The sequence below is a fragment of the Oncorhynchus gorbuscha genome, unplaced genomic scaffold (assembly GCF_021184085.1).
Source record: "Oncorhynchus gorbuscha isolate QuinsamMale2020 ecotype Even-year unplaced genomic scaffold, OgorEven_v1.0 Un_scaffold_1662, whole genome shotgun sequence".
Lineage (NCBI taxonomy): Eukaryota > Metazoa > Chordata > Actinopteri > Salmoniformes > Salmonidae > Oncorhynchus > Oncorhynchus gorbuscha.
Genome location: NW_025746379.1, coordinates 1 through 27,500, shown reverse-complemented (window position 1 = coordinate 27,500; position 27,500 = coordinate 1). Strand labels below are relative to the sequence as shown.

Genomic DNA, 27,500 nt, shown 5'->3' with positions numbered 1-27,500 from the left:
CCTCCCTCCCTCCTCTCTCTTGTCTTGTCCTCCTCCCTCTCGCCTCTCTCTGTTCCTGTCCTCCTCCCTCTCCTCCCCTCTCTTGTCTTGTCCTCCTCCCTCTCTCTCTCTCTCTTGTCTTGTCCTCCTCCCTCTCTCCTCTCTCTTGTCCTGTCCTCTTCCCTCTCCTCCCCTCTCTTGTCTTGTCCTCCTCCCTCTCTCCTCTCTCTTGTCTTGTCCTCCTCCCTCTCTCCTCTCTCTGTTCCTGTCCTCCTCCCTCTCTCCCTCCCTCCTCTCTCTTGTCCTGTCCTCCTCCCTCTCTCCTCTCTCTTGTCCTGTCCTCCTCCCTCTCTCCTCTCTCTTGTCTTGTCCTCCTCCCCTCTCCTGTCGTGTCCTCCTCCCTCCCTCCTCTCTCTTGTCCTGTCCTCCTCCCTCTCGCCTCTCTCTGTTCCTGTCCTCCTCCCTCTCCTCCCCTCTCTTGTCTTGTCCTCCTCCCTCTCTCCTCTCTCTTGTCTTGTCCTCCTCCCTCTCTCCTCTCTCTTGTCCTGTCCTCCTCCCTCCCTCCCTCCTCTCTCTTGTCTTGTCCTCCTCCCTCTCTCCTCTCTCTGTTCCTGTCCTCCTCCCTCTCTCCCTCCCTCCTCTCTCTTGTCTTGTCCTCCTCCCTCTCTCCTCTCTCTGTTTCTGTCCTCCTCCCTCTCTCCCTCCCTCCTCTCTCTTGTCCTGTCCTCCTCCCTCTCTCCTCTCTCTTGTCCTGTCCTCCTCCCTCTCTCCTCTCTCTTGTCTTGTCCTCCTCCCCTCTCCTGTCGTGTCCTCCTCCCTCTCTCCTCTCTCTTGTCCTGTCCTCCTCCCTCTCTCCTCTCTCTTGTCTTGTCCTCCTCCCCTCTCCTGTCGTGTCCTCCTCTCTCTTGTCCTGTCCTCGTCCCTCTCTCCTCTCTCTTGTCTTGTCCTCCTCCCCTCTCTTGTCCTGTCCTCCTCCCTCTCCTCCTCTCTCTGTTCCTGTCCTCCTCCCTCTCCTCCCCTCTCTTGTCTTGTCCTCCTCCCTCTCTCCTCTCTCTTGTCTTGTCCTCCTCCCTCTCTCCTCTCTCTGTTCCTGTCCTCCTCCCTCTCCTCCCCTCTCTTGTCTTGTCCTCCTCCCTCTCTCCTCTCTCTTGTCCTCCTCTCTCTCTCCTCTCTCTTGTCTTGTCCTCCTCCCCTCTCTTGTCCTGTCCTCATCCCTCTCCTCCTTTCTCTGTTCCTGTCCTCCTCCCTCTCCTCCCCTCTCTTGTCTTGTCCTCCTCCCTCTCTCCTCTCTCTTGTCCTGTCCTCCTCCCTCTCTACTCTCTCTTGTCCTGTCCTGTCCTCCTCCCTCCCTCCCTCCTCTCTCTTGTCTTGTCCTCATCCCTCTCCTCCCCTCTCTTGTCCTGTCCTCCTCCCTCTCCTCCCCTCTCTTGTCTTGTCCTCCTCCCTCTCTCCTCTCTCTTGTCTTGTCCTCCTCCCTCTCTCCTCTCTATTGTCCTGTCCTCCTCCATCTCTCCTCTCTTGTTCTGTCTCCCTCCCTCTCTCCTCTCTCTTCTTCTTCTAGATGCTGTGGTTCCCAGGCAGGTCGAGGTGGTGAAGTTTGGCCTGAGGGTTCTGAACAGCAACATGGCTGTCTACAAGGACGTGAGTCTCACAACCTTGAGTCTAGACCTCTGAAACTCAGACCCCTGAAACTCAGACCTCTGAAACTCAGACCTCTGAAACTCAGACCTCTGAAACTCAGACCTCTGAAACTCAGACCCCTGAAACTCAGAGCGCTGAAACTCAGACCTCTGAAACTCAGAGCGCTGAAACTCAGAGCGCTGAAACTCAGAGCGCTGAAACTCAGACCCCTGAAACTCAGACCCCTGAAACTCAGACCCCTGAAACTCAGACCCCTGAAACTCAGACCCTGAAACTCAGAAATGGGCAGACCCCTCATTCAACCTGAAACTGAAATGGGCACATAATGTGTGTGTATCTGTGTTTCAGTCTCAGAGTTGGGCAAACTTTCTCCACGTGCTCAGTTCTCCTGCTGGTCCTCCTGACACAGCCTTTCTGACGGTACACACACACACACACACACACACACACACACACACACACACACACACACACACACACACACACACACACACACACACACACACACACACACACACACACACACACACACACACACACACACACACACACACACACACACCACCACACCACACACACACACACACACACACACACACACACACACACACACACACACACACACACACACACACACACACACACACACACACACACACACACACACACACACACACACACACACACACACACACACACACACACCACACCACCACACCACACACACACACACACACACACACACACACACACACACACACACACACACACACACACACACACACACACACACACACACACACACACACACCACACACACAAACACACACCACACACACACACACCACACACACACACACACACACACACACACCACACCACACAGACACAGACACAGACACAGACACAGACACACACATGCTTGTCTTTCTCTGGGCTGTTGTTGTTGTTGTTGTTTCAGCATTGCGTGTTTTGTAGGTGGCGAGAAACGTTACCATGGAGATCCTGCTGAACCAGGGATCTCTGGGACACCTCATCCAGATACCACGGACCTTCCTGATGGTGTGCACACCACACCCACACACTCACATTATATACACACACCACACACACACACTCACATTATATACACACACACAAACTCACATCATACACACATTGTGGAGTTACAGTGCCTTGAGAAAGTATTCGGCCCCCTTGAACTTTGCGACCTTTTGCCACATTTCAGGCTTCAAACATAAAGATATAAAACTGTATTTTTTTGTGAAGAATCAACAACAAGTGGAACACAATCATGAAGTGGAACCTAGGATAGGATAAGTATTCCCTCTCACCCCCCCACCTCTTTAAGGAATACCTAGGATAGGATAAGTAATCCCTCTCACCCCCCCACCTCTTTAAGGAATACCTAGGATAGGATAAGTAATCCCTCTCACCCCCCACCTCTTTAAGGAATACCTAGGATAGGATAAGTAATCCCTCTCACCCCCCCTCCCCTTTAAGATTTAGATGCACTATTGTAAAGTGACTGTTCCACTGGATGTCATAAGGTGAATGCACCAATTTGTAAGTCGCTCTGGATAAGAGCGTCTGCTAAATTACTTAAATGTAAATGTAAATGTAAATATAGTTACTATGTTACTGTCCCCATTACAACACACACATTTTTCAGCCCCCTTAAGTTAATACTTTGTAGCGCCACCTTTTATAATAATAATAATATATGCCATTTAGCAGACGCTTTTATCCAAAGCGGCTTACAGTCATGTGTGCATACATTCTACGTATGGGTGGTCCCGGGGATCGAACCCACTACCCTGGCGTTATAAGCGCCATGCTCTACCAACTGAGCTACAGAAGGACCATGCTGCGATCATGGTAACATGCGTTCTATTATAAAGGCTGTCATGGTAACAAGCATTCTATTATAAAGGCTGTCATGGTAACAAGCGTTCTATTATAAAGGCTGTCATGGTGACAAGCGTTCTATTATAAAGGCTGTCATGGTAACAAGCGTTCTATTATAAAGGCTGTCATGGTAACAAGCGTTCTATTATAAAGGCTGTCGTGGTAACAAGCGTTCTATTATAAAGGCTGTCGTGGTAACAAGCGTTCTATTATAAAGGCTGTCGTGGTAACAAGCGTTCTATTATAAAGGCTGTCGCGGTAACAAGCGTTCTATTATAAAGGCTGTCATGGTAACAAGCGTTCTATTATAAAGGCTGTCGTGGTAACAAGCGTTCTATTATAAAGGCTGTCATGGTAACAAGCGTTCTATTATAAAGGCTGTCACGGTAACAAGCGTTCTATTATAAAGGCTGTCACGGTAACAAGCGTTCTATTATAAAGGCTGTCACGGTGACAAGCGTTCTATTATAAAGGCTGTCATGGTAACAAGCGTTCTATTATAAAGGCTGTCATGGTAACAAGCGTTCTATTATAAAGGCTGTCATGGTAACAAGCGTTCTATTATAGAGGCTGTCATGGTAACAAGTGTTCTATTATAAAGGCTGTCATGGTAACAGTCTAGATATTAGAATGTTTTCTGTACATTTGTTTTTAGCTGTGAGTTAGTTTCACCTGATCCACTTTTTATTTAACACACAGAGACTGAACGTGTAGGTCATAGGTCAAACCTGCCTTTCCCCCTAGCAGGGATGTATTGCATGTTTCAGTGCAACAACTGAAAGGTGTCACCAGTTTGCATCCTTGAGTATAATTCATGTGTATTTATTTAATTGATTGCTGTTGGTAACTAGTGTGTGTTTATCTAGGTGTATCCAGACCAGGCCCTGTTGCTGTTGGTAACTCAGGCTCTGGCGCTACGGATCCTCCACGAACCTCTGACCCCCGCTCTACCCGTCCTCAACTATTACAAGGTACACCTCTCCTCTGACCACCGCTCTCTCCTCTGTCCTCCTCTCTCTCCTCTGTCCTCCTCTCTCTCCTCTGTCCTCTGCTCTCTCCTCTGTCCTCCTCTCTCTCCTCTGTCCTCCGCTCTCTCCTCTGTCCTCCTCTCTCTCCTCTGTCCTCCTCTCTCTCCTCTGTCCTCCTCTCTCTCCTCTGTCCTCCTCTCTCTCCTCTGTCCTCCTCTCTCTCCTCTGTCCTCCCTCCGCTCTCTCCTCTGTCCTCCGCTCTCTCCTCTGTCCTCCGCTCTCTCCTCTGTCCTCCGCTCTCTCCTCTGTCCTCCTCTCTCTCCTCTGTCCTCCTCTCTCTCCTCTGTCCTCCTCTCTCTCCTCTGTCCTCCTCTCTCTCCTCTGTCCTCTCTCTCCTCTGTCCTCCGCTCTCTCCTCTGTCCTCTCTCTCCTCTGACCAAATCAAATCAAATCAAATTTTATTTGTCACATACACATGGTTAGCAGATGTTAATGCGAGTGTAGCGAAATGCTTGTGCTTCTAGTTCCGACAATGCTCTCTCCTCTGTCCTCCGCTCTCTCCTCTCTCTCCTCTGTCCTCCGCTCTCTCCTCTGTCCTCCGCTCTCTCCTCTGTCCTCGGCTCTCTCCTCTGTCCTCCGCTCTCTCCTCTGTCCTCCGCTCTCTCCTCTGTCCTCCTCGCTCTCCTCTGTCCTCCGCTCTCTCCTCTGTCCTCCTCTCTCTCCTCTGTCCTCCGCTCTCTCCTCTGTCCTCCGCTCTCTCCTCTGTCCTCGGCTCTCTCCTCTGTCCTCCGCTCTCTCCTCTGTCCTCCGCTCTCTCCTCTGTCCTCCTCGCTCTCCTCTGTCCTCCGCTCTCTCCTCTGTCCTCCGCTCTCTCCTCTGTCCTCCTCTCTGTCCTCCTCTCTCTCCTCTGTCCTCCGCTCTCTCCTCCTCTCTCTCCTCTGTCCTCCGCTCTCTCCTCTGTCCTCCGCTCTCTCCTCCTCTCTCTCCTCTGTCCTCCGCTCTCTCCTCTGTCCTCCGCTCTCTCCTCTGTCCTCCGCTCTCTCCTCTGTCCTCCGCTCTCTCCTCTCTCTCCTCTGTCCTCCGCTCTCTCCTCTGTCCTCCGCTCTCTCCTCTGTCCTCCGCTCTCTCCTCTGTCCTCCGCTCTCTCCTCTCTCTCCTCTGTCCTCCGCTCTCTCCTCTGTCCTCCGCTCTCTCCTCTGTCCTCGGCTCTCTCCTCTGTCCTCTGCTCTCTCCTCTGTCCTCCTCTCTCTCCTCTGTCCTCCTCTCTCCCCCCTGTCCTCCGCTCTCTCCTCTGTCCTCCTCTCTCTCCTCTGTCCTCCTCTCTCTCCTCTGTCCTCCACTCTCTCCTCTGTCCTCCGCTCTCTCCTGTCCTCCTCTCTCTCCTCCTCTCCTCTCTCTCCTCCTCTCCTCTCTCTCCTCTCTCCTCCTCTCTCTCCTCTGTCCTCCTCTCTCTCCTCTGTCCTCCTCTCTCTCAGTGTAAGACCAACGTGTGTGTCTCTGTGTGTGCAGGGTCATGTGTGGGCCTTGAGGTGGCTTGTTGGGTTCCTGTCTTCGTCTCCTGGAAGACTGGAGTCCTTCCTCAGAGGGGTAGCAGTGGAGCTACACAACAGTGGTACACACACACACACACACACCCATGTACACACACGCACACACACACACACCCATGCACACACACACACTCACACCCTCCCATGTACACACACACACACACCCATCCATGCACACACACACCCATGCACACACACAAACACATACACACCCACCCATGCACACACACACCCACCCATGCACACACACACACACACACCCACCCATGCACACACACACACACACACACCCCACCCATGCACACACCCACCCATGCACACACACACACCCACCCATGCACACACACACCCATGCACACACACCCACCCATGCACACACACACACACCCACCCATGCACACACCCACCCACCCATGCACACACACACACACCCACCCATGCACACACACACCCATGCACACACACCCACACCCACCCATGCACACACCCACCCATGCACACACACCCACCCATTCACACACACACACACACCCACCCATGCACACACACACACACCCACCCATGCACACACACACACACCCACCCATGCACACACACACACACACACACCCACCCATACACACACCCACCCATGCACACACACACACACCCACCCATGCACACAGCCACACACCCACACATGCACACACCCACACACCCACCCATGCACACACCCACACACCCACCCATGCACACACCCACCCACCCATGTACACACACACACACACACCCACCCATGCACACATGTTTTCTTTCTCTGCAGATGGATCCCAGCTGTCGCCCTCCTCCTTCCCTTCTTCCTCCCTTAAAGACCAGTGAGTTCTGACTCTAAATATATCAGTATGTAATATATCAGTATGTAACATATCAGTATGTAATATATCAGTATGTAATATATCAGGGGGTAACATATCAGTATGTAATATATCAGTATGTAATATATCAGTATGTAATATATCAGTATGTAATATATCAGTATGTAATATATCAGTATGTAATATATCAGTATGTAATATATCAGTATGTAATATATCAGTATGTAATATATCAGTATGTAATATATCAGTATGTAATATATCAGTATGTAATATATCAGTATGTAATATATCAGTATGTAATATATCAGGGGGGTAATATATCAGTATGTAATATATCAGTATGTAATATATCAGTATGTAATATATCAGTATGTAACATATCAGTATGTAACATATCAGTATGTAATATATCAGTATGTAATATATCAGGGGGTAATATATCAGTATGTAATATATCAGGGGGTAATATATCAGTATGTAATATATCAGCACACACACACACACCCATGTAATATATCAGTATGTAACATATCAGTATGTAATATATCAGGGGGGTAATATATCAGTATGTAATATATCAGTATGTAATATATCAGTATGTAATATATCAGTATGTAATATATCAGTATGTAATATATCAGTATGTAATATATCAGTATGTAATATATCAGTATGTAATATATCAGTATGTAATATATCAGGGGGTAATATATCAGTATGTAATATATCAGTATGTAATATATCAGTATGTAATATATCAGTATGTAATATATCAGTATGTAATATATCAGGGGGTAATATATCAGTATGTAATATATCAGTATGTAATATATCAGTATGTAATATATCAGTATGTAATATATCAGTATGTAATATATCAGTATGTAATATATCAGTATGTAATATATCAGTATGTAATATATCAGTATGTAATATATCAGTATGTAATATATCAGTATGTAATATATCAGGGGTAATATATCAGTATGTAATATATCAGTATGTAATATATCAGTATGTAATATATCAGTATGTAATATATCAGTATGTAATATATCAGTATGTAATATATCAGTATGTAATATATCAGGATGTAATATATCAGTATGTAATATATCAGTATGTAATATATCAGGGGGGTAACATATCAGTATGTAACATATCAGTATGTAATATATCAGTGGGTAACATATCAGTATGTAATATATCAGTATGTAATATATCAGGGGGGTAATATATCAGTATGTAATATATCAGTATGCAATATATCAGTATGTAACATATCAGTATGTAATATATCAGTGGGTAACATATCAGTATGTAATATATCAGTATGTAATATATCAGGGGGGTAATATATCAGTATGTAATATATCAGTATGTAATATATCAGTATGTAATATATCAGTATGTAATATATCAGTATGTAATATATCAGTATGTAATATATCAGTATGTAATATATCAGGGGGTAATATATCAGGGGGTAATATATCAGTATGTAATATATCAGGGGGTAATATATCAGTATGTAATATATCAGTATGTAATATATCAGTATGTAATATATCAGTATGTAATATATCAGTATGTAACATATCAGGGGGGTAATATATCAGGGGGTAATATATCAGTATGTAATATATCAGGGGGTAATATATCAGTATGTAATATATCAGTATGTAATATATCAGGGGGTAATATATCAGTATGTAATATATCAGGGGGGTAATATATCAGTATGTAATATATCAGTATGTAATATATCAGTATGTAATATATCAGTATGTAATATATCAGTATGTAATATATCAGTATGTAATATATCAGTATGTAATATATCAGTATGTAACATATCAGTATGTAATATATCAGTATGTAATATATCAGTATGTAATATATCAGTATGTAATATATCAGTATGTAATATATCAGTATGTAATATATCAGTATGTAATATATCAGTATGTAATATATCAGGGGGTAACATATCAGTATGTAATATATCAGTATGTAATATATCAGTATGTAATATATCAGTATGTAATATATCAGTATGTAATATATCAGTATGTAATATATCAGTATGTAATATATCAGGGGGTAATATATCAGTGTGTAATATATCAGGGGGTAATATATCAGTATGTAATATATCAGGGGGTAATATATCAGTATGTAATATATCAGTATGTAATATATCAGGGGGGTAATATATCAGTATGTAATATATCAGGGGGGTAATATATCAGTATGTAATATATCAGTATGTAATATATCAGGGGTAATATATCAGTATGTAATATATCAGTATGTAATATATCAGTATGTAATATATCAGTATGTAATATATCAGTATGTAATATATCAGTATGTAATATATCAGTATGTAATATATCAGTATGTAATATATCAGTATGTAATATATCAGTATGTAATATATCAGGGGGTAATATATCAGTATGTAATATATCAGTATGTAATATATCAGTATGTAATATATCAGTATGTAATATATCAGTATGTAATATATCAGTATGTAATATATCAGTATGTAATATATCAGGGGGTAATATATCAGGGGGTAATATATCAGGGGGTAATATATCAGTATGTAATATATCAGGGGTAATATATCAGTATGTAATATATCAGTATGTAATATATCAGGGGGTAATATATCAGTATGTAATATATCAGGGGGGTAATATATCAGTATGTAATATATCAGTATGTAATATATCAGGGGGTAATATATCAGTATGTAATATATCAGTATGTAACATATCAGTATGTAATATATCAGTATGTAATATATCAGGGGGGTAATATATCAGGGGGGTAATATATCAGGGGGGTAACATATCAGTATGTAATATATCAGTATGTAATATATCAGTATGTAACATATCAGTATGTAATATATCAGTATGTAATATATCAGTATGTAATATATCAGTATGTAATATATCAGTATGTAATATATCAGTATGTAATATATCAGTATGTAATATATCAGTATGTAATATATCAGGGGGTAATATATCAGTATGTAACATATCAGTATGTAATATATCAGTATGTAATATATCAGTATGTAACATATCAGTATGTAATATATCAGGGGGGTAATATATCAGTATGTAATATATCAGTATGTAATATATCAGTATGTAATATATCAGTATGTAATATATCAGTATGTAATATATCAGTATGTAATATATCAGGGGGTAATATATCAGTATGTAATATATCAGGGGGTAATATATCAGTATGTAATATATCAGTATGTAATATATCAGTATGTAATATATCAGTATGTAATATATCAGTATGTAATATATCAGTATGTAATATATCAGTATGTAATATATCAGTATGTAATATATCAGGGGGTAACATATCAGTATGTAATATATCAGTATGTAATATATCAGTATGTAATATATCAGTATGTAATATATCAGGGGGTAATATATCAGGGGGTAATATATCAGTATGTAATATATCAGGGGGTAATATATCAGTATGTAACATATCAGTATGTAATATATCAGGGGGGTAATATATCAGTATGTAATATATCAGTATGTAATGTATCAGTATGTAATATATCAGTATGTAATATATCAGTATGTAATATATCAGGATGTAATATATCAGTATGTAATATATCAGTATGTAATATATCAGTATGTAACATATCAGTATGTAATATATCAGTATGTAACATATCAGTATGTAATATATCAGTATGTAATATATCAGTATGTAATATATCAGTATGTAACATATCAGTATGTAATATATCAGTATGTAATATATCAGGGGGGTAACATATCAGTATGTAATATATCAGTATGTAATATATCAGGGGGTAATATATCAGTATGTAACATATCAGTATGTAATATATCAGTATGTAATATATCAGTATGTAATATATCAGTATGTAATATATCAGTATGTAATATATCAGTATGTAATATATCAGTATGTAATATATCAGTATGTAATATATCAGTATGTAATATATCAGTATGTAACATATCAGTATGTAATATATCAGGGGGTAATGTATCAGTATGTAATATATCAGTATGTAATATATCAGTATGTAATATATCAGTATGTAATATATCAGTATGTAATATATCAGTATGTAATATATCAGTATGTAATATATCAGTATGTAATATATCAGTATGTAATATATCAGTATGTAATATATCAGTATGTAATATATCAGTATGTAATATATCAGGGGGTAATATATCAGTATGTAATATATCAGTATGTAATATAACAGTATGTAATATATCAGTATGTAATATATCAGTATGTAATATATCAGGGGGGTAATATATCAGTATGTAATATATCAGTATGTAATATATCAGTATGTAATATATCAGTATGTAATATATCAGTATGTAATATATCAGTATGTAATATATCAGTATGTAATATATCAGGGGGGTAATATATCAGTATGTAATATATCAGTATGTAATATATCAGTATGTAATATATCAGTATGTAATATATCAGTATGTAATGTATCAGTATGTAATATATCAGGGGGTAATATATCAGTATGTAATATATCAGTATGTAATATATCAGTATGTAATATATCAGTATATAATATATCAGTATGTAATGTATCAGTATGTAATATATCAGGGGGTAATATATCAGTATGTAATATATCAGTATGTAATATATCAGGGGGGTAATATATCAGTATGTAATATAACAGTATGTAATATATCAGTATGTAATATATCAGTATGTAATATATCAGTATGTAATATATCAGGGGGGTAATATATCAGTATGTAATATATCAGTATGTAATATATCAGTATGTAATGTATCAGTATGTAATATATCAGTATGTAATATATCAGTATGTAATATATCAGTATGTAATATATCAGTATGTAATATATCAGTATGTAATATATCAGTATGTAATATATCAGGGGGTAATATATCAGTATGTAATATATCAGTATGTAACATATCAGTATGTAATATATCAGTATGTAATATATCAGTATGTAATGTATCAGTATGTAACATATCAGTATGTAATATATCAGTATGTAATATATCAGTATGTAATATATCAGTATGTAATATATCAGGGGGGTAATATATCAGTATGTAATATAACAGTATGTAATATATCAGTATGTAATATATCAGTATGTAATATATCAGGGGGTAATATATCAGTATGTAATATATCAGTATGTAATATATCAGTATGTAATATATCAGGGGGTAATATATCAGTATGTAATATATCAGTATGTAATATATCAGTATGTAATATATCAGTATGTAATATATCAGTATGTAATATATCAGGGGGGTAATATATCAGTATGTAATATATCAGTATGTAATATATCAGTATGTAATATATCAGGGGGGTAATATATCAGTATGTAATATATCAGTATGTAATATATCAGGGGGTAATATATCAGTATGTAATATATCAGTATGTAATATATCAGGGGGGTAATATATCAGTATGTAATATATCAGTATGTAATATATCAGGGGGGTAATATATCAGTATGTAACATATCAGTATGTAATATATCAGTATGTAATATATCAGTATGTAATATATCAGTATGTAATATATCAGGGGGTAATATATCAGTATGTAATATATCAGTATGTAATATATCAGTATGTAATATATCAGTATGTAATATATCAGTATGTAATATATCAGTATGTAATATATCAGTATGTAATATATCAGTATGTAATATATCAGTATGTAATATATCAGTATGTAACATATCAGTATGTAATATATCAGTATGTAATATATCAGGGGGTAATATATCAGTATGTAATATATCAGTATGTAATATATCAGTATGTAATATATCAGTATGTAATATATCAGGGGGGTAATATATCAGTATGTAATATATCAGTATGTAATATATCAGTATGTAATGTATCAGTATGTAATATATCAGTATGTAATATATCAGTATGTAACATATCAGGATGTAATATATCAGTATGTAATATATCAGTATGTAATATATCAGTATGTAATATATCAGTATGTAATATATCAGTATGTAATATATCAGTATGTAATATATCAGTATGTAATGTATCAGTATGTAATATATCAGTATGTAACATATCAGTATGTAATATATCAGGATGTAATATATCAGTATGTAATATATCAGTATGTAATATATCAGTATGTAATATATCAGTATGTAATATATCAGTATGTAATATATCAGTATGTAATATATCAGTATGTAATATATCAGTATGTAATATATCAGTATGTAATATATCAGTATGTAATATATCAGTATGTAATGTATCAGTATGTAATATATCAGGGGGTAATATATCAGTATGTAATATATCAGTATGTAATATATCAGGGGGTAATATATCAGGGGGTAATATATCAGTATGTAATATATCAGTATGTAATATATCAGGGGTAATATATCAGTATGTAATATATCAGTATGTAATATATCAGTATGTAATATATCAGTATGTAATATATCAATATATCAGTAATATATCAGTATGTAATATATCAGGGGTAATATATCAGTATGTAATATATCAGTATGTAATATATCAGTATGTAATATATCAGGGGGTAATATATCAGTATGTAATATATCAGTATGTAATATATCAGTATGTAATGTATCAGTATGTAATATATCAGTATGTAATATATCAGTATGTAATATATCAGTATGTAACATATCAGTATGTAATATATCAGTATGTAATATATCAGTATGTAATATATCAGTATGTAATATATCAGGGGGGTAATATATCAGGGGGTAACATATCAGTATGTAACATATCAGTATGTAATATATCAGTATGTAATATATCAGTATGTAATATATCAGGGGGTAACATATCAGTATGTAATATATCAGTATGTAATATATCAGTATGTAATATATCAGGGGGTAACATATCAGTATGTAATATATCAGTATGTAATATATCAGGGGGTAATATATCAGTATGTAATATATCAGTATGTAATATATCAGTATGTAACATATCAGTATGTAATATATCAGTATGTAACATATCAGTATGTAACATATCAGTATGTAATGTATCAGTATGTAATATATCAGGGGGGTAATATATCAGTATGTAATATATCAGTATGTAATATATCAGTATGTAATATATCAGTATGTAATATATCAGGGGGTAATATATCAGTATGTAATATATCAGTATGTAATATATCAGTATGTAATATATCAGTATGTAATATATCAGTATGTAATATATCAGTATGTAATATATCAGTATGTAATATATCAGTATGTAATATATCAGTATGTAATATATCAGTATGTAATATATCAGGGGGTAATATATCAGTATGTAATATATCAGTATGTAATGTATCAGTATGTAATATATCAGGGGGTAATATATCAGTATGTAATATATCAGTATGTAATATATCAGTATGTAATATATCAGTATGTAATATATCAGTATGTAATATAACAGTATGTAATATATCAGGGGGGTAATATATCAGTATGTAATATATCAGTATGTAATATATCAGTATGTAATATATCAGTATGTAACATATCAGTATGTAATATATCAGTATGTAACATATCAGTATGTAATATATCAGTATGTAATGTATCAGTATGTAATATATCAGTATGTAATATATCAGTATGTAATATATCAGTATGTAATATATCAGGGGGGTAATATATCAGTATGTAATATAACAGTATGTAATATATCAGGGGGGTAATATATCAGTATGTAATATATCAGTATGTAATATATCAGTATGTAATATATCAGTATGTAATATATCAGTATGTAATATATCAGTATGTAACATATCATGGGGGTAACATATCAGTATGTAATATATCAGGGGGGTAATATATCAGTATGTAATATATCAGTATGTAATATATCAGTATGTAACATATCAGTATGTAATATATCAGTATGTAATATATCAGTATGTAATATATCAGTATGTAATATATCAGTATGTAACATATCAGTATGTAACATATCAGTATGTAACATATCAGTATGTAATATATCAGTATGTAATATATCAGTATGTAACATATCAGTATGTAATATATCAGTATGTAATATATCAGTATGTAACATATCAGTATGTAACATATCAGTATGTAATATATCAGTATGTAATGTATCAGTATGTAACATATCAGTATGTAATATATCAGTATGTAACATATCAGTATGTAATGTATCAGTATGTAACATATCAGTATGTAATGTATCAGTATGTAACATATCAGTATTGTTCTGTCTCCAGGCCTGACCCCTTCTGGCACTACCTCACAGACTTAATCAGAGAGTAAGTCTCACAACACACCCCCCCCCTTCTCTACAAGAGTCCCCCCTTCTCTACAAGAGTCCCCCCTTCTCTACAAGAGTCCCCCCTTCTCTACAAGAGTCCCCCCTTCTCTACAAGAGTCCCCTTCTCTACAAGAGTCCCCCCTTCTCCTACAAGAGTCCCCCCTTCTCCTACAAGAGTCCCCCTTCTCTACAAGAGTCCCCCCTTCTCTACAAGAGTCCCCCTTCTCTACAAGAGTCCCCCCTTCTCCACAAGAGTCCCCCTTCTCCTACAAGAGTCCCCCTTCTCTACAAGAGTCCCCCTTCTCTACAAGAGTCCCCCTTCTCTACAAGAGTCCCCCTTCTCCTACAAGAGTCCCCCCTTCTCTACAAGAGTCCCCCTTCTCTACAAGAGTCCCCCCTTCTCTACAAGAGTCCCCCTTCTCTACAAGAGTCCCCCCTTCTCTACAAGAGTCCCCCTTCTCTACAAGAGTCCCCCCCTTCTCTACAAGAGTCCCCCCTTCTCTACAAGAGTCCCCTCCCTTCTCTACAAGAGTCCCCTCCCTTCTCTACAAGAGTCCCCTCCCTTCTCTACAAGAGTCCCCTCCCTTCTCTACAAGAGTCCCCTCCCTTCTCTACAAGAGTCCCCTCCCTTCTCTACAAGAGTCCCCTCCCTTCTCTACAAGAGTCCCCTCCCTTATCTACAAGAGTCCCCTCCCTTATCTACAAGAGTAGAAAACAGAGCAGTGTCTGTTGTGTTACTGACGGAGTGTGTGTCTGTCTCCAGGACTCTATCTGTAATCCCGGACTGCCGCAGGCTAGACCTGGATCAGACTGGAGTGTGACTCAGACTGTGTGTTTGTGTGCGTGTGCGAGAACATCTCTCAATGAAGAAGAAGAAGACTATGATAATAATATGTTTATCTGACTGTTAATAAGATCTTTTATGCCTTTTTTTTCTACAAATAAACATATAATTTATTTATCCGTATTGTTGTTCCTGTGACACAAAAATAAAGATCTGTTTTACACGTAACCACCGTGCCAAAATGTATGTATGGTCTGAAATTCGACAACTCCTGAGAAAAAAAGATTGATTTCATTCTAAGGTAATACATATCGATATGGACCTTACGATGTGGTGTCCACCTTGACAAAAGTGTGTATTGTGTGAAAGTCCAAAACGAGAGTGAATTCATTTTTACCTCATCTTGAGCCAATACTGTCTTTTTGAAAGCTTTGCTGCCCAGTGTGAGGATCGAACTCACGAATTCAGATTATGAGACTGACGCACTACCTACTGCGCTAACGAGGCCCTTCTTCTGAAAATATCCAAAAAGAAGAAGAAAAAATATTGATACCGAACTTCAGATTTTTACAGTGATGTTGAAACCACCGTGCCAAAATGTATGTATCGTCTGAAATTCGACAACCCCTGAGAAAAAAAGATTGATTTCATTCTAAAGTAATACATATCGATATGGACCTTACGATGTGGTGTCCACCTTGACAAAAGTGTGTATTGTGTGAAAGTCCAAAACAACAGTGAATTCATTTTCACTTCATCTTCAGCCAACACTGTCTTTTTGAAAGGTTTGCTGCCCAGTGTGAGGATCAAACTCACGACCTTCAGACTGACGCGCTACCTACTGCGCTAACGAGGCCCTTCTTGAAAAAATATCCAAAAAGAAGAAAAAAAAATATCGATATCGAACGTCAGATTTTTACAGTGATGTTGAAACCATCGTGCCAAAATGTATGTATGGTCTGAAATTCGACAACTCCTGAGAAAAAAAGATTGATTTCAATCTAAAGTAATACATATCGATATGGACCTTACGATGTGGTATCCACCTTGACAAAAGTATGTATTGTGTGAAAGTCCAAAACAACAGTGTATTCATTTTCACCTTCAGCCAACACTGTCTTTTTAAAAGCTTTGCTGCCCCGTGTGAGGATCGAACTCACGACCTTCAGATTATGAGACTGACACGCTACCTACTGCTCTAACGAGGCCCTTCTTGTAAAAATATCCAAAAAGAAGAAGAAAAAATATTGATACCGAACTTCAGATTTTTACAGTGATGTTGAAACCACCGTGCCAAAATGTATGTATGGTCTGAAATTCGACAACCCCTGATAAAAAAAGATTGATTTCATTCTAAAGTAATAAATATCGATATGGACCTTACGATGTGGTATCCAGCTTGACAAAAGTGTGTATTGTGTGAAAGTACAAAAGAACAGTGAATTCATTTTCACTTCATCTTGAGCCAACACTGTCTTTTTGAAAGCATTGCTTCCCCGTGTGAGGATCGAACTCACGACCTTCAGATTATGAGACTGACGAGCTACCTACTGCGCTAACGAGGCCTTTCTTGCAAAATATCCAAAATGAAGAAAAAAATATAGATTCCTGAACGTCAGATTTTTACAGTGATGTCGAAACGACCGTGCCAAAATGTATGTATCGTCTGAAATTCGACAACCCCTGAGACAAAAAGATTGATTTCATTCTAAAGTAGTACATAGCGATATGGACCTTACGATGTGGTATCCACCTTGACAAAAGTATGTATTGTGTGAAAGTCCAAAACGACAGTGAATACCTTTTCAGCCAACAATGTCTTTATGAAAGGTTTGCTGCCCCGTGTGAGGATCGAACTCACGACCTTCAGATTATGAGACTGACGCGCTACCTACTGCGCTAACGAGGCCCTTCTTGAAAAAATATCCAAAAAGAAGAAAAAAAAATATCGATATCGAACGTCAGATTTTTACAGTGATGTTGAAACCATCGTGCCAAAATGTATGTATGGTCTGAAATTCGACAACTCCTGAGAAAAAAAGATTGATTTCAATCTAAAGTAATACATATCGATATGGACCTTACGATGTGGTATCCACCTTGACAAAAGTATATATTGTGTGAAAGTCCAAAACAACAGTGTATTCATTTTCACCTTCAGCCAACACTGTCTTTTTAAAAGCTTTGCTGCCCCGTGTGAGGATCGAACTCACGACCTTCAGATTATGAGACTGACACGCTACCTACTGCGCTAACGAGGCCCTTCTTGTAAAAATATCCAAAAAGAAGAAGAAAAAATATTGATACCGAACTTCAGATTTTTACAGTGATGTTGAAACCACCGTGCCAAAATGTATGTATGGTCTGAAATTCGACAACCCCTGATAAAAAAAGATTGATTTCATTCTAAAGTAATAAATATCGATATGGACCTTACGATGTGGTATCCAGCTTGACAAAAGTGTGTATTGTGTGAAAGTACAAAAGAACAGTGAATTCATTTTCACTTCATCTTGAGCCAACACTGTCTTTTTGAAAGCATTGCTTCCCCGTGTGAGGATCGAACTCACGACCTTCAGATTATGAGACTGACGAGCTACCTACTGCGCTAACGAGGCCTTTCTTGCAAAATATCCAAAATGAAGAAAAAAATATAGATTCCTGAACGTCAGATTTTTACAGTGATGTCGAAACGACCGTGCCAAAATGTATGTATCGTCTGAAATTCGACAACCCCTGAGACAAAAAGATTGATTTCATTCTAAAGTAGTACATAGCGATATGGACCTTACGATGTGGTATCCACCTTGACAAAAGTATGTATTGTGTGAAAGTCCAAAACGACAGTGAATTCCTTTTGAGCCAACACTGTCTTTATGAAAGGCTTGCTGCCCCGTGTGAGGATCGAACTCACGAACTTCAGATTATGAGACTGACGCGCTACCTACTGCGCTAACGAGGCCCTTCTTGTAAAAATATCCAAAAAGAAGAAGAAAAAATATTGATACCGAACTTCAGATTTTTACAGTGATGTTGAAACCACCGTGCCAAAATGTATGTATTGTCTGAAATTCGACAACCCCTGAGAAAAAAAGATTGATTTCATTCTAAGGTAATACATATCGATATGGACCTTACGATGTGGTATCCAGCTTGACAAAAGTGTGTATTGTGTAAGTACAAAATAACAGTGAATTCATTTTCACTTCATCTTGAGCCAACACTGTCTTTTTGAAAGCATTGCTGCCCCGTGTGAGGATCGAACTCACGACCTTCAGATTATGAGACTGACGAGCTACCTACTGCGCTAACGAGGCCTTTATTGCAAAATATCCAAAATGAAGAAAAAAATATAGATTCCTGAACGTCAGATTTTTACAGTGATGTCGAAACCACCGTGCCAAAATGTATGTATCGTCTGAAATTCGACAACCCCTGAGACAAAAAGATTGATTTCATTCTAAAGTAATACATATCGATATGGACCTTACGATGTGGTATCCACCTTGACAAAAGTATGTATTGTGTGAAAGTCCAAAACGACAGTGAATTCCTTTTGAGCCAACACTGTCTTTATGAAAGGCTTGCTGCCCCGTGTGAGGATCGAACTCACGACCTTCAGATTATGAGACTGACGCGCTACCTACTGCGCTAACGAGGCCCTTCTTGTAAAAATATCCAAAAAGAAGAAGAAAAAATATTGATACCGAACTTCAGATTTTTACAGTGATGTTGAAACCACCGTGCCAAAATGTATGTATTGTCTGAAATTCGACAATCCCTGAGAAAAAAAGATTGATTTCATTCTAAAGTAATACATATCGATATGGACCTTACGATGTGGTATCCAGCTTGACAAAAGTGTGTATTGTGTGAAAGTACAAAATAACAGTGAATTCATTTTCACTTCATCTTGAGCCAACACTGTCTTTTTGAAAGCATTGCTGCCCCGTGTGAGGATCGAACTCACGACCTTCAGATTATGAGACTGACGAGCTACCTACTGCGCTAACGAGGCCTTTCTTGCAAAAATATCCAAAATGAAGAAAAAAATATAGATTCCCGAACGTCAGATTTTTACAGTGATGTAGAAACCATCGTGCCAAAATGTATGTATCGTCTGAAATTCGACAACCCCTGAGACAAAAAGATTGATTTCATTCTATAGTAATACATATCGATATGGACCTTACGATGTAGTATCCACGTTGACAAAAGTATGTATTGTGTGAAAGTCCAAAACGACAGTGAATACCTTTTCAGCCAACAATGTCTTTATGAAAGGTTTGCTGCCCCGTGTGAGGATCGAACTCACGACCTTCAGATTATGAGACTGACGCGCTACCTACTGCGCTAACGAGGCCCTTCTTGTAAAAATATCCAAAAAGAAGAAGAAAAAATATTGATACCGAACTTCAGATTTTTACAGTGATGTTGAAACCACCGTGCCAAAATGTATGTATTGTCTGAAATTCGACAACCCCTGAGAAAAAAAATTGATTTCATTCTAAGGTAATACATATCGATATGGACCTTACGATGTGGTATCCAGCTTGACAAAAGTGTGTATTGTGTGAAAGTACAAAATAACAGTGAATTCATTTTCACTTCATCTTGAGCCAACACTGTCTTTTTGAAAGCATTGCTGCCCCGTGTGAGGATCGAACTCACGACCTTCAGATTATGAGACTGACGAGCTACCTACTGCGCTAACGAGGCCTTTCTTGCAAAAATATCCAAAATGAAGAAAAAAATATCAATTCCCGAACGGCAGATTTTTACAGTGATGTTGAAACCACCGTGCCAAAATGTATGTCTGGTCTGAAATTCGACAACCCCTGAGAAAAAAAGATTGATTTCATTCTAAAGTAATACATATCGATATGGACCTTACGATGTGGTATCCACCTTTACAAAAGTATGTATTGTGTGAAAGTCCAAAACGACAGTGTATTCATTTTCACCTGCAGCCAACACTGTCTTTTTAAAAGCTTTGCTGCCCCGTGTGAGGATCGAACTCACCACCTTCAGATTATGAGACTGACACGCTACCTACTGCGCTAACGAGGCCCTTCTTGTAAAAATATCCAAAAAGAAGAAGAAAAAATATTGATACCGAACTTCAGATTTTTACAGTGATGTTGAAACCACCGTGCCAAAATGTATGTATCGTCTGAAATTCGACAACCCCTGAGAAAAAAAGATTGATTTCATTCTAAAGTAATACATATCGATATGGACCTTACGATGTGGTGTCCACCTTGACAAAAGTGTGTATTGTGTGAATGTCCAAAATGACAGTGAATTCATTTTCACTTCATCTTCAGCCAACACTGTGTTTTTGAAAGGTTGCTGCTCCGTGTGAGGATCGAACTCACGACCTTCAGATTATGAGACTGACGCGCTACGTACTGCGCTAAAGAGGACCTTCTTGGAAGAATATCCAAAATGAAGAAAAAAATATAGATTCCCGGACGTCAGATTTTTACAGTGATGTCGAAACCACCGTGCCAAAATGTATGTACCGTCTGAAATTCGACAACCCCTGAGACAAAAAGATTGATTTCATTCTATAGTAATACATATCGATATGGACCTTACGATGTAGTATCCACGTTGACAAAAGTATGTATTGTGTGAAAGTCCAAAACGACAGTGAATACCTTTTCAGTCAACACTGTCTTTATGAAAGGTTTGCTGCCCCGTGTGAGGATCGAACTCACGACCTTCAGATTATGAGACTATAGCGCTACCTACTGCGCTAACGAGGCATTGCTTTAAAAATATCCAAAAAGAAGACAAAAAAATATTGATACCGAACTTCAGATTTTTACAGTGATGTTGAAACCACCGTGCCAAAATGTATGTATTGTCTGAAATTCGACAACCCCTGAGAAAAAAATTGATTTCATTCTAAGGTAATACATATCGATATGGACCTTACGATATGGTATCAAGCTTGACAAAAGTGTGTATTGTGTGAAAGTACAAAATAACAGTGAATTCATTTTCACTTCATCTTGAGCCAACACTGTCTTTTTGAAAGCATTGCTGCCCCGTGTGAGGATCGAACTCACGACCTTCAGATTATGAGACTGACGAGCTACCTACTGCGCTAACGAGGCCTTTCTTGCAAAAATATCCAAAATGAAGAAAAAAATATCAATTCCCGAACGGCAGATTTTTACAGTGATGTTGAAACCACCGTGCCAAAATGTATGTCTGGTCTGAAATTCGACAATCCCTGAGAAAAAAAGATTGATTTCAATCTAAAGTAATACATATCGATATGGACCTTACGATGTGGTATCCACCTTTACAAAAGTATGTATTGTGTGAAAGTCCAAAACGACAGTGTATTCATTTTCACCTGCAGCCAACACTGTCTTTTTAAAAGCTTTGCTGCCCCGTGTGAGGATCGAACTCACGACGTTCAGATTATGAGACTGACACGCTACCTACTGCGCTAACGAGGCCCTTCTTGTAAAAATATCCAAAAAGAAGAAGAAAAAATATTGATACCGAACTTCAGATTTTTACAGTGATGTTGAAACCACCGTGCCAAAATGTATGTATGGTCTGAAATTCGACAACCCCTGATAAAAAAAGATTGATTTCATTCTAAAGTAATACATATCGATATGGACCTTACGATGTGGTATCCACCTTGACAAAAGTATGTATTGTGTGAAAGTCCAAAACGACAATGTATTAATTTTCACCTTCAGCCAACACTGTCTTTTTAAAAGCTTTGCTGCCCCGTGTGAGGATCGAAAACAAGACCTTCAGATTATGAGACTGACGCACTACCTACTGTGCTAACGAGGCCCTTGAAAAAATATCCAAAAAGAAGAAGAAGAAATATTGATACCGAACTTCAGATTTTTACAGTGATGTTGAAACCACCGTGCCAAAATGTATGTATGGTCTGAAATTCGACAACCCCTGAGAAAAAAAATTGATTTCATTCTAAGGTAATACATATCGATATGGACCTTACGATGTGGTATCCACCTTGACAAAAGTATGTATTGTGTGAAAGTCAAAACATCAGTGAATTCATTTTCACTTCATCTTGAGCCAACACTGTCTTTTTGAAAGCATTGCTGCCCGTGTGTGAGGATCGAACTCACGACCTTCAGATTATGAGACTGACGCGCTACCTACTGCGCTAACGAGGCCTTTCTTGCAAAAATATCCAAAATGAAGAAAAAAATATCAATTCCCGAACGGCAGATTTTTACAGTGATGTTGAAACCACCGTGCCAAAATGTATGTCTGGTCTGAAATTCGACAATCCCTGAGAAAAAAGATTGATTTCATTCTAAAGTAATACATATCGATATGGCCCTTACGATGTGGTATCCACCTTGACAAAAGTATGTATTGTGTGAAAGTCCAAAACATCAGTGAATTCCTTTTCAGCCAACACTGTCTTTTTGAAAGGTTTGGTGCCCCGTGTGTGGATCGAACTAACGACCTTAGGATTATGAGACTAACGCGCTACCTACTGCGCTAACGAGGCCATTCATGCAAAAATATCCAAAATAAAGAAAAAAATATCGATACCGACTTCAGATTTTGACAGTGATGTTGAAACCACCGTGCAAAAATGTATGTATCGTCTGAAATTCGACAATCCCTGAGAAAAAAAGATTGATTTCATTCTAAAGTAATACATATCGATGTGGACCTTCCGATGTGGTATCCACCTTGACAAAAGTATGTATTGTGTGAAAGTCCAAAACGACAGAGTATTCATTTTCACCTTCAGCCAACACTGTCTTTTTAAAAGCTTTGCTGCCCCGTGTGAGGATCGAACTCACGACCTTCGGATTATGAGACTGACGCGCTACCTACTGCGCTAAGGAGGCCCTTGAAAAAATATCCAAAAAGAAGAAGAATAAATATTGATACCGAACTTCAGATTTTTACAGTGATGTTGAAACCACCGTGCCAAAATGTATGTATGGTCTGAAATTCGACAACCCCTGAGAAAAAAAGATTGATTTCATTCTAAAGTAATACATATCGATATGGACCTTACGATGTGGTATCCACCTTGAAAAAGTATGTATTGTGTGAAAGTCCAAAACAACAGTCAATTCCTTTTCAGCCAACACTGTCTTTTTGAAAGGTTCGCTGCCCCGTGTGTGGATCGAACTCACGACCTTAGGATTATGAGACTAACGCGCTACCTACTGCGCTAACGAGGCGATTCTTGCAAAACTATCCAAAATGAAGAAAAAAATATCGATACCGACTTCAGATTTTGACAGTGATGTTGAAACCACCGTGCCAAAATGTATGTATCGTCTGGAATTCGACAATCCCTGAGAAAAAAAGATTGATTTCATTCTAAAGTAATACATATCGATATGGACCTTACGATGTGGTATCCACCTTGACAAAAGTATGTATTGTGTGAAAGTCCAAAACGACAATGTATTCATTTACACCTTCAGCCAACACTGTCTTTTTAAAAGGTTTGGTGCCCTGTGTGAGGATCGAACTCACGACCTTCAGATTATGAGACTGACGTGCTTCCTACTGCGCTAACGAGGCCCTTATTGAAAAAAATCCAAAATGAAGGAAAAAAATATCGATACCGAACGTCAGATTTTTACAGTGATGTTGAAACCACCGTGCCAAAATGTATGTCTGGTCTGAAATTCGACAACCCCTGATAAAAAAAGATTGATTTCATTCTAAAGTAATACATATCGATGTGGACCTTACGATGTGGTATCCACCTTGACAAAAGTATGTATTGTGTGAAAGTCCAAAACGACAGTGTATTCATTTTCACCTTCAGCCAACACTGTCTTTTTAAAAGCTTTGCTGCCCCGTGTGAGGATCGAAATCACAAACTTCAGATTATGAGACTGTTGGGCTACCTACTGCGCTAACGAGGCCCTTCTTGAAAAAATATCCAAAAAGAAGAAAAAAAAATATCGATACCGAACGTCAGATTTTTACAGTGATGTTGAAACCACCGTGCCAAAATGTATGTATGGTCTGAAATTCGACAACTCCTGAGAAAAAAAGATTGAGTTCATTCTAAAGTAATACATATCGATATGGACCTTACGATGTGGTATCCACCTTGACAAAAGTGTGTATTATGTGAAAGTACATAATATCAGTGAATTCATTTTCACTTAATCTTGAGCCAACACTGTCTTTTTGAAAGTTTTGCTGCGCCGTGTGAGGATCGAACTCACAACCTTCAGATTATGAGACTGACGCGCTACCTACTGCGCTAACAAGGCCCTTCTTGTAAAAATATCCAAAAAGAAGGAAAAAATATCGATACCGACTTCAGATTTTGACAGTGATGTTGAAACCACCGTGCCAAAATGTATGTATCGTCTGAAATTCGACAATCCCTGAGAAAAAAAGATTGATTTCATTCTAAAGTAATTCATATCGATGTGGACCTTACGATGTGGTATCCACCTTGACAAAAGTATGTATTGTGTGAAAGTCCAAAACAACAGTGAATTCCTTTTCAGCCAACACTATCACTATCACAACTATCACTGCTCGGCCATCCTGTGTTCATCAGACCAGTCAATTTTGCATTTTTGAGCATGTCAAATTTCATATGATAAATGCACATTGAAACATATTGCAAATGCACGTGCACTTGCAATATGATTCTATAGTGTAACAACATCACCTAATGGACATGATGAAATCAACACAACGAGTGATGGAAATGTACAACTATCACTGCCCGGCCATCCTGTGTTCCCATAGCGAGCATTAATATCAGAATGACCGGTAAATGCATTTACAAGCATATTTTTTGGGGGGTTACCAGGTGCCTATTTTCAATCACCAGTTGCACAACATGCGTATCCATCAGAATATTTTAAACAGTCCATAAAGCACTCAGGACGGACTCAATAGATAGAGTGCCGTAGTAGGGTACTCCCATAGCGGGCATGGACAATAGGCGTCCCGGTAAATGCATTTACAACCATATTTTTATTTTTGGGTTACCAGTTGCACAACAATGCACGTGCATTTGCAATATGATTCTATAGTGAAAAAACATCACCTAATGGACATGATGAAATCAACACAACGAGTGATGGAAAGGAACAACTATCACTGCCAGGCCATCCTGTGTTCATCAGGCCAGTCAATTTCACATTCCTGCAGGATTTTTATAGCATGACAAATTCGTGATGGTACCTGCCCATTGAACCATATTGCAAATGCACAGTGACTTTGCAAAAGTGAGAAAACATAAACAAATGGACATGATGAAATCAACACAACGAGTGATGGAAAGGTACAACTCTCACTGCTCGGCCATCCTGTGTTCATCAGACCAGTCAATTTAGCATGTTTGAGCATTTCTTTTTGAGCATGTCAAATTTCATATGGTAAATGCACATTGAAACATATTGCAAATGCACGTGCACTTACAATATGATTCTATAGTGAAAAAACATCACCTAATGGACATGATGAAATCAACACAACGAGTGATGGAAATGTACAACTATCACTGCTCGGCCATCCTGTGTTCATCAGACCAGTCAATTTTGCATTTTTGAGCATGTCAAATTTCTTCTGGTAAATGCACATTGAAACATATTGCAAATGCACGTGCACTTACAATATGATTCTATAGTGAAAAAACATCACCTAATGGACATGATGAAATCAACACAACGAGTGATGGAAATGTACAACTATCACTGCTCGGCCATCCCAAGTTCATCAGGCCAGTCAATTTTGCATTTCTGCAGGATTTTTGAGCATGTCAAATTTCTTATGTCATTTGGCCCACAAAAAAATTCCTTATGCACAATTTAAAAAAATATATAAAAAAATATGATAATAAAATTGGACAAAAGTATATTCATACAGTTCTTACACATGTGTAATTGACAAAAAATTGAAAGAATTTCAAAAACGGTCGAGAAAGCACTTTTTTAAGGGTGTGTGAAGTTTTTTACAAAATTTTGACATTTTTGACTTTTGACTTTTGACTTCCTATGAAATCATATTGAAATTGGACAAAACATATTCCTTATGCGCATGTAAAAAAAAAAAAAATTATGATAATAAAATTGGACAAAAGTATATTCATACAGTTCTTACACATGTGTAATTGACAAAAAAAAATCGAAATAATTTCGAAAAACGGTCCAGAAAGCACTTTTTTAAGGGCTTTGTGAAGTTTTTTACAAAATTTTGACATTTTTGACTTTTGACTTTTGACTTCCTATGAAATCATATTGGAATTGGACAAAACATATTCCTTATGCGCATGTAAAAAAAAAAAAATTATGATAATAAAATTGGACAAAAGTATATTCATACAGTTCTTACACATGTGTAATTGACAAAA

The 27,500-nt window shown here is 37.9% G+C and overlaps 1 protein-coding gene and 4 non-coding genes across 5 annotated transcripts in view; 1 reads left to right on the top strand and 4 right to left on the bottom strand.

Annotated features, from left to right (window-relative positions):
• zgc:112980 (uncharacterized protein LOC503706 homolog) overlaps positions 1-16,357 on the top strand; it is a 53,320-nt gene extending 36,963 nt beyond the window's left edge. The window contains exons 14-21 of the mRNA XM_046337994.1: positions 1,541-1,620; positions 1,969-2,040; positions 2,599-2,682; positions 4,395-4,499; positions 6,006-6,108; positions 6,849-6,900; positions 15,302-15,343; positions 16,109-16,357. Coding sequence (XP_046193950.1) covers positions 1,541-1,620; positions 1,969-2,040; positions 2,599-2,682; positions 4,395-4,499; positions 6,006-6,108; positions 6,849-6,900; positions 15,302-15,343; positions 16,109-16,166 — 596 coding nt within the window. The 3' untranslated portion in view covers positions 16,167-16,357. The remainder of the gene's footprint in view (positions 1-1,540; positions 1,621-1,968; positions 2,041-2,598; positions 2,683-4,394; positions 4,500-6,005; positions 6,109-6,848; positions 6,901-15,301; positions 15,344-16,108) is intronic.
• A 1,608-nt stretch (positions 16,358-17,965) lies between these two features.
• trnam-cau lies at positions 17,966-18,038 on the bottom strand. Its single transcript has one exon. It is a non-coding gene; the product is annotated as a tRNA-Met (tRNA).
• A 279-nt stretch (positions 18,039-18,317) lies between these two features.
• Positions 18,318-18,390, bottom strand: trnam-cau. Its single transcript has one exon. It is a non-coding gene; the product is annotated as a tRNA-Met (tRNA).
• Positions 18,391-19,717: 1,327 nt separating this feature from the next.
• On the bottom strand, positions 19,718-19,790 carry trnam-cau. The gene has a single exon. It is a non-coding gene; the product is annotated as a tRNA-Met (tRNA).
• Positions 19,791-20,419: 629 nt separating this feature from the next.
• Positions 20,420-20,492, bottom strand: trnam-cau. The gene has a single exon. It is a non-coding gene; the product is annotated as a tRNA-Met (tRNA).
• Between the last annotated feature and the right edge of the window lie 7,008 nt (positions 20,493-27,500).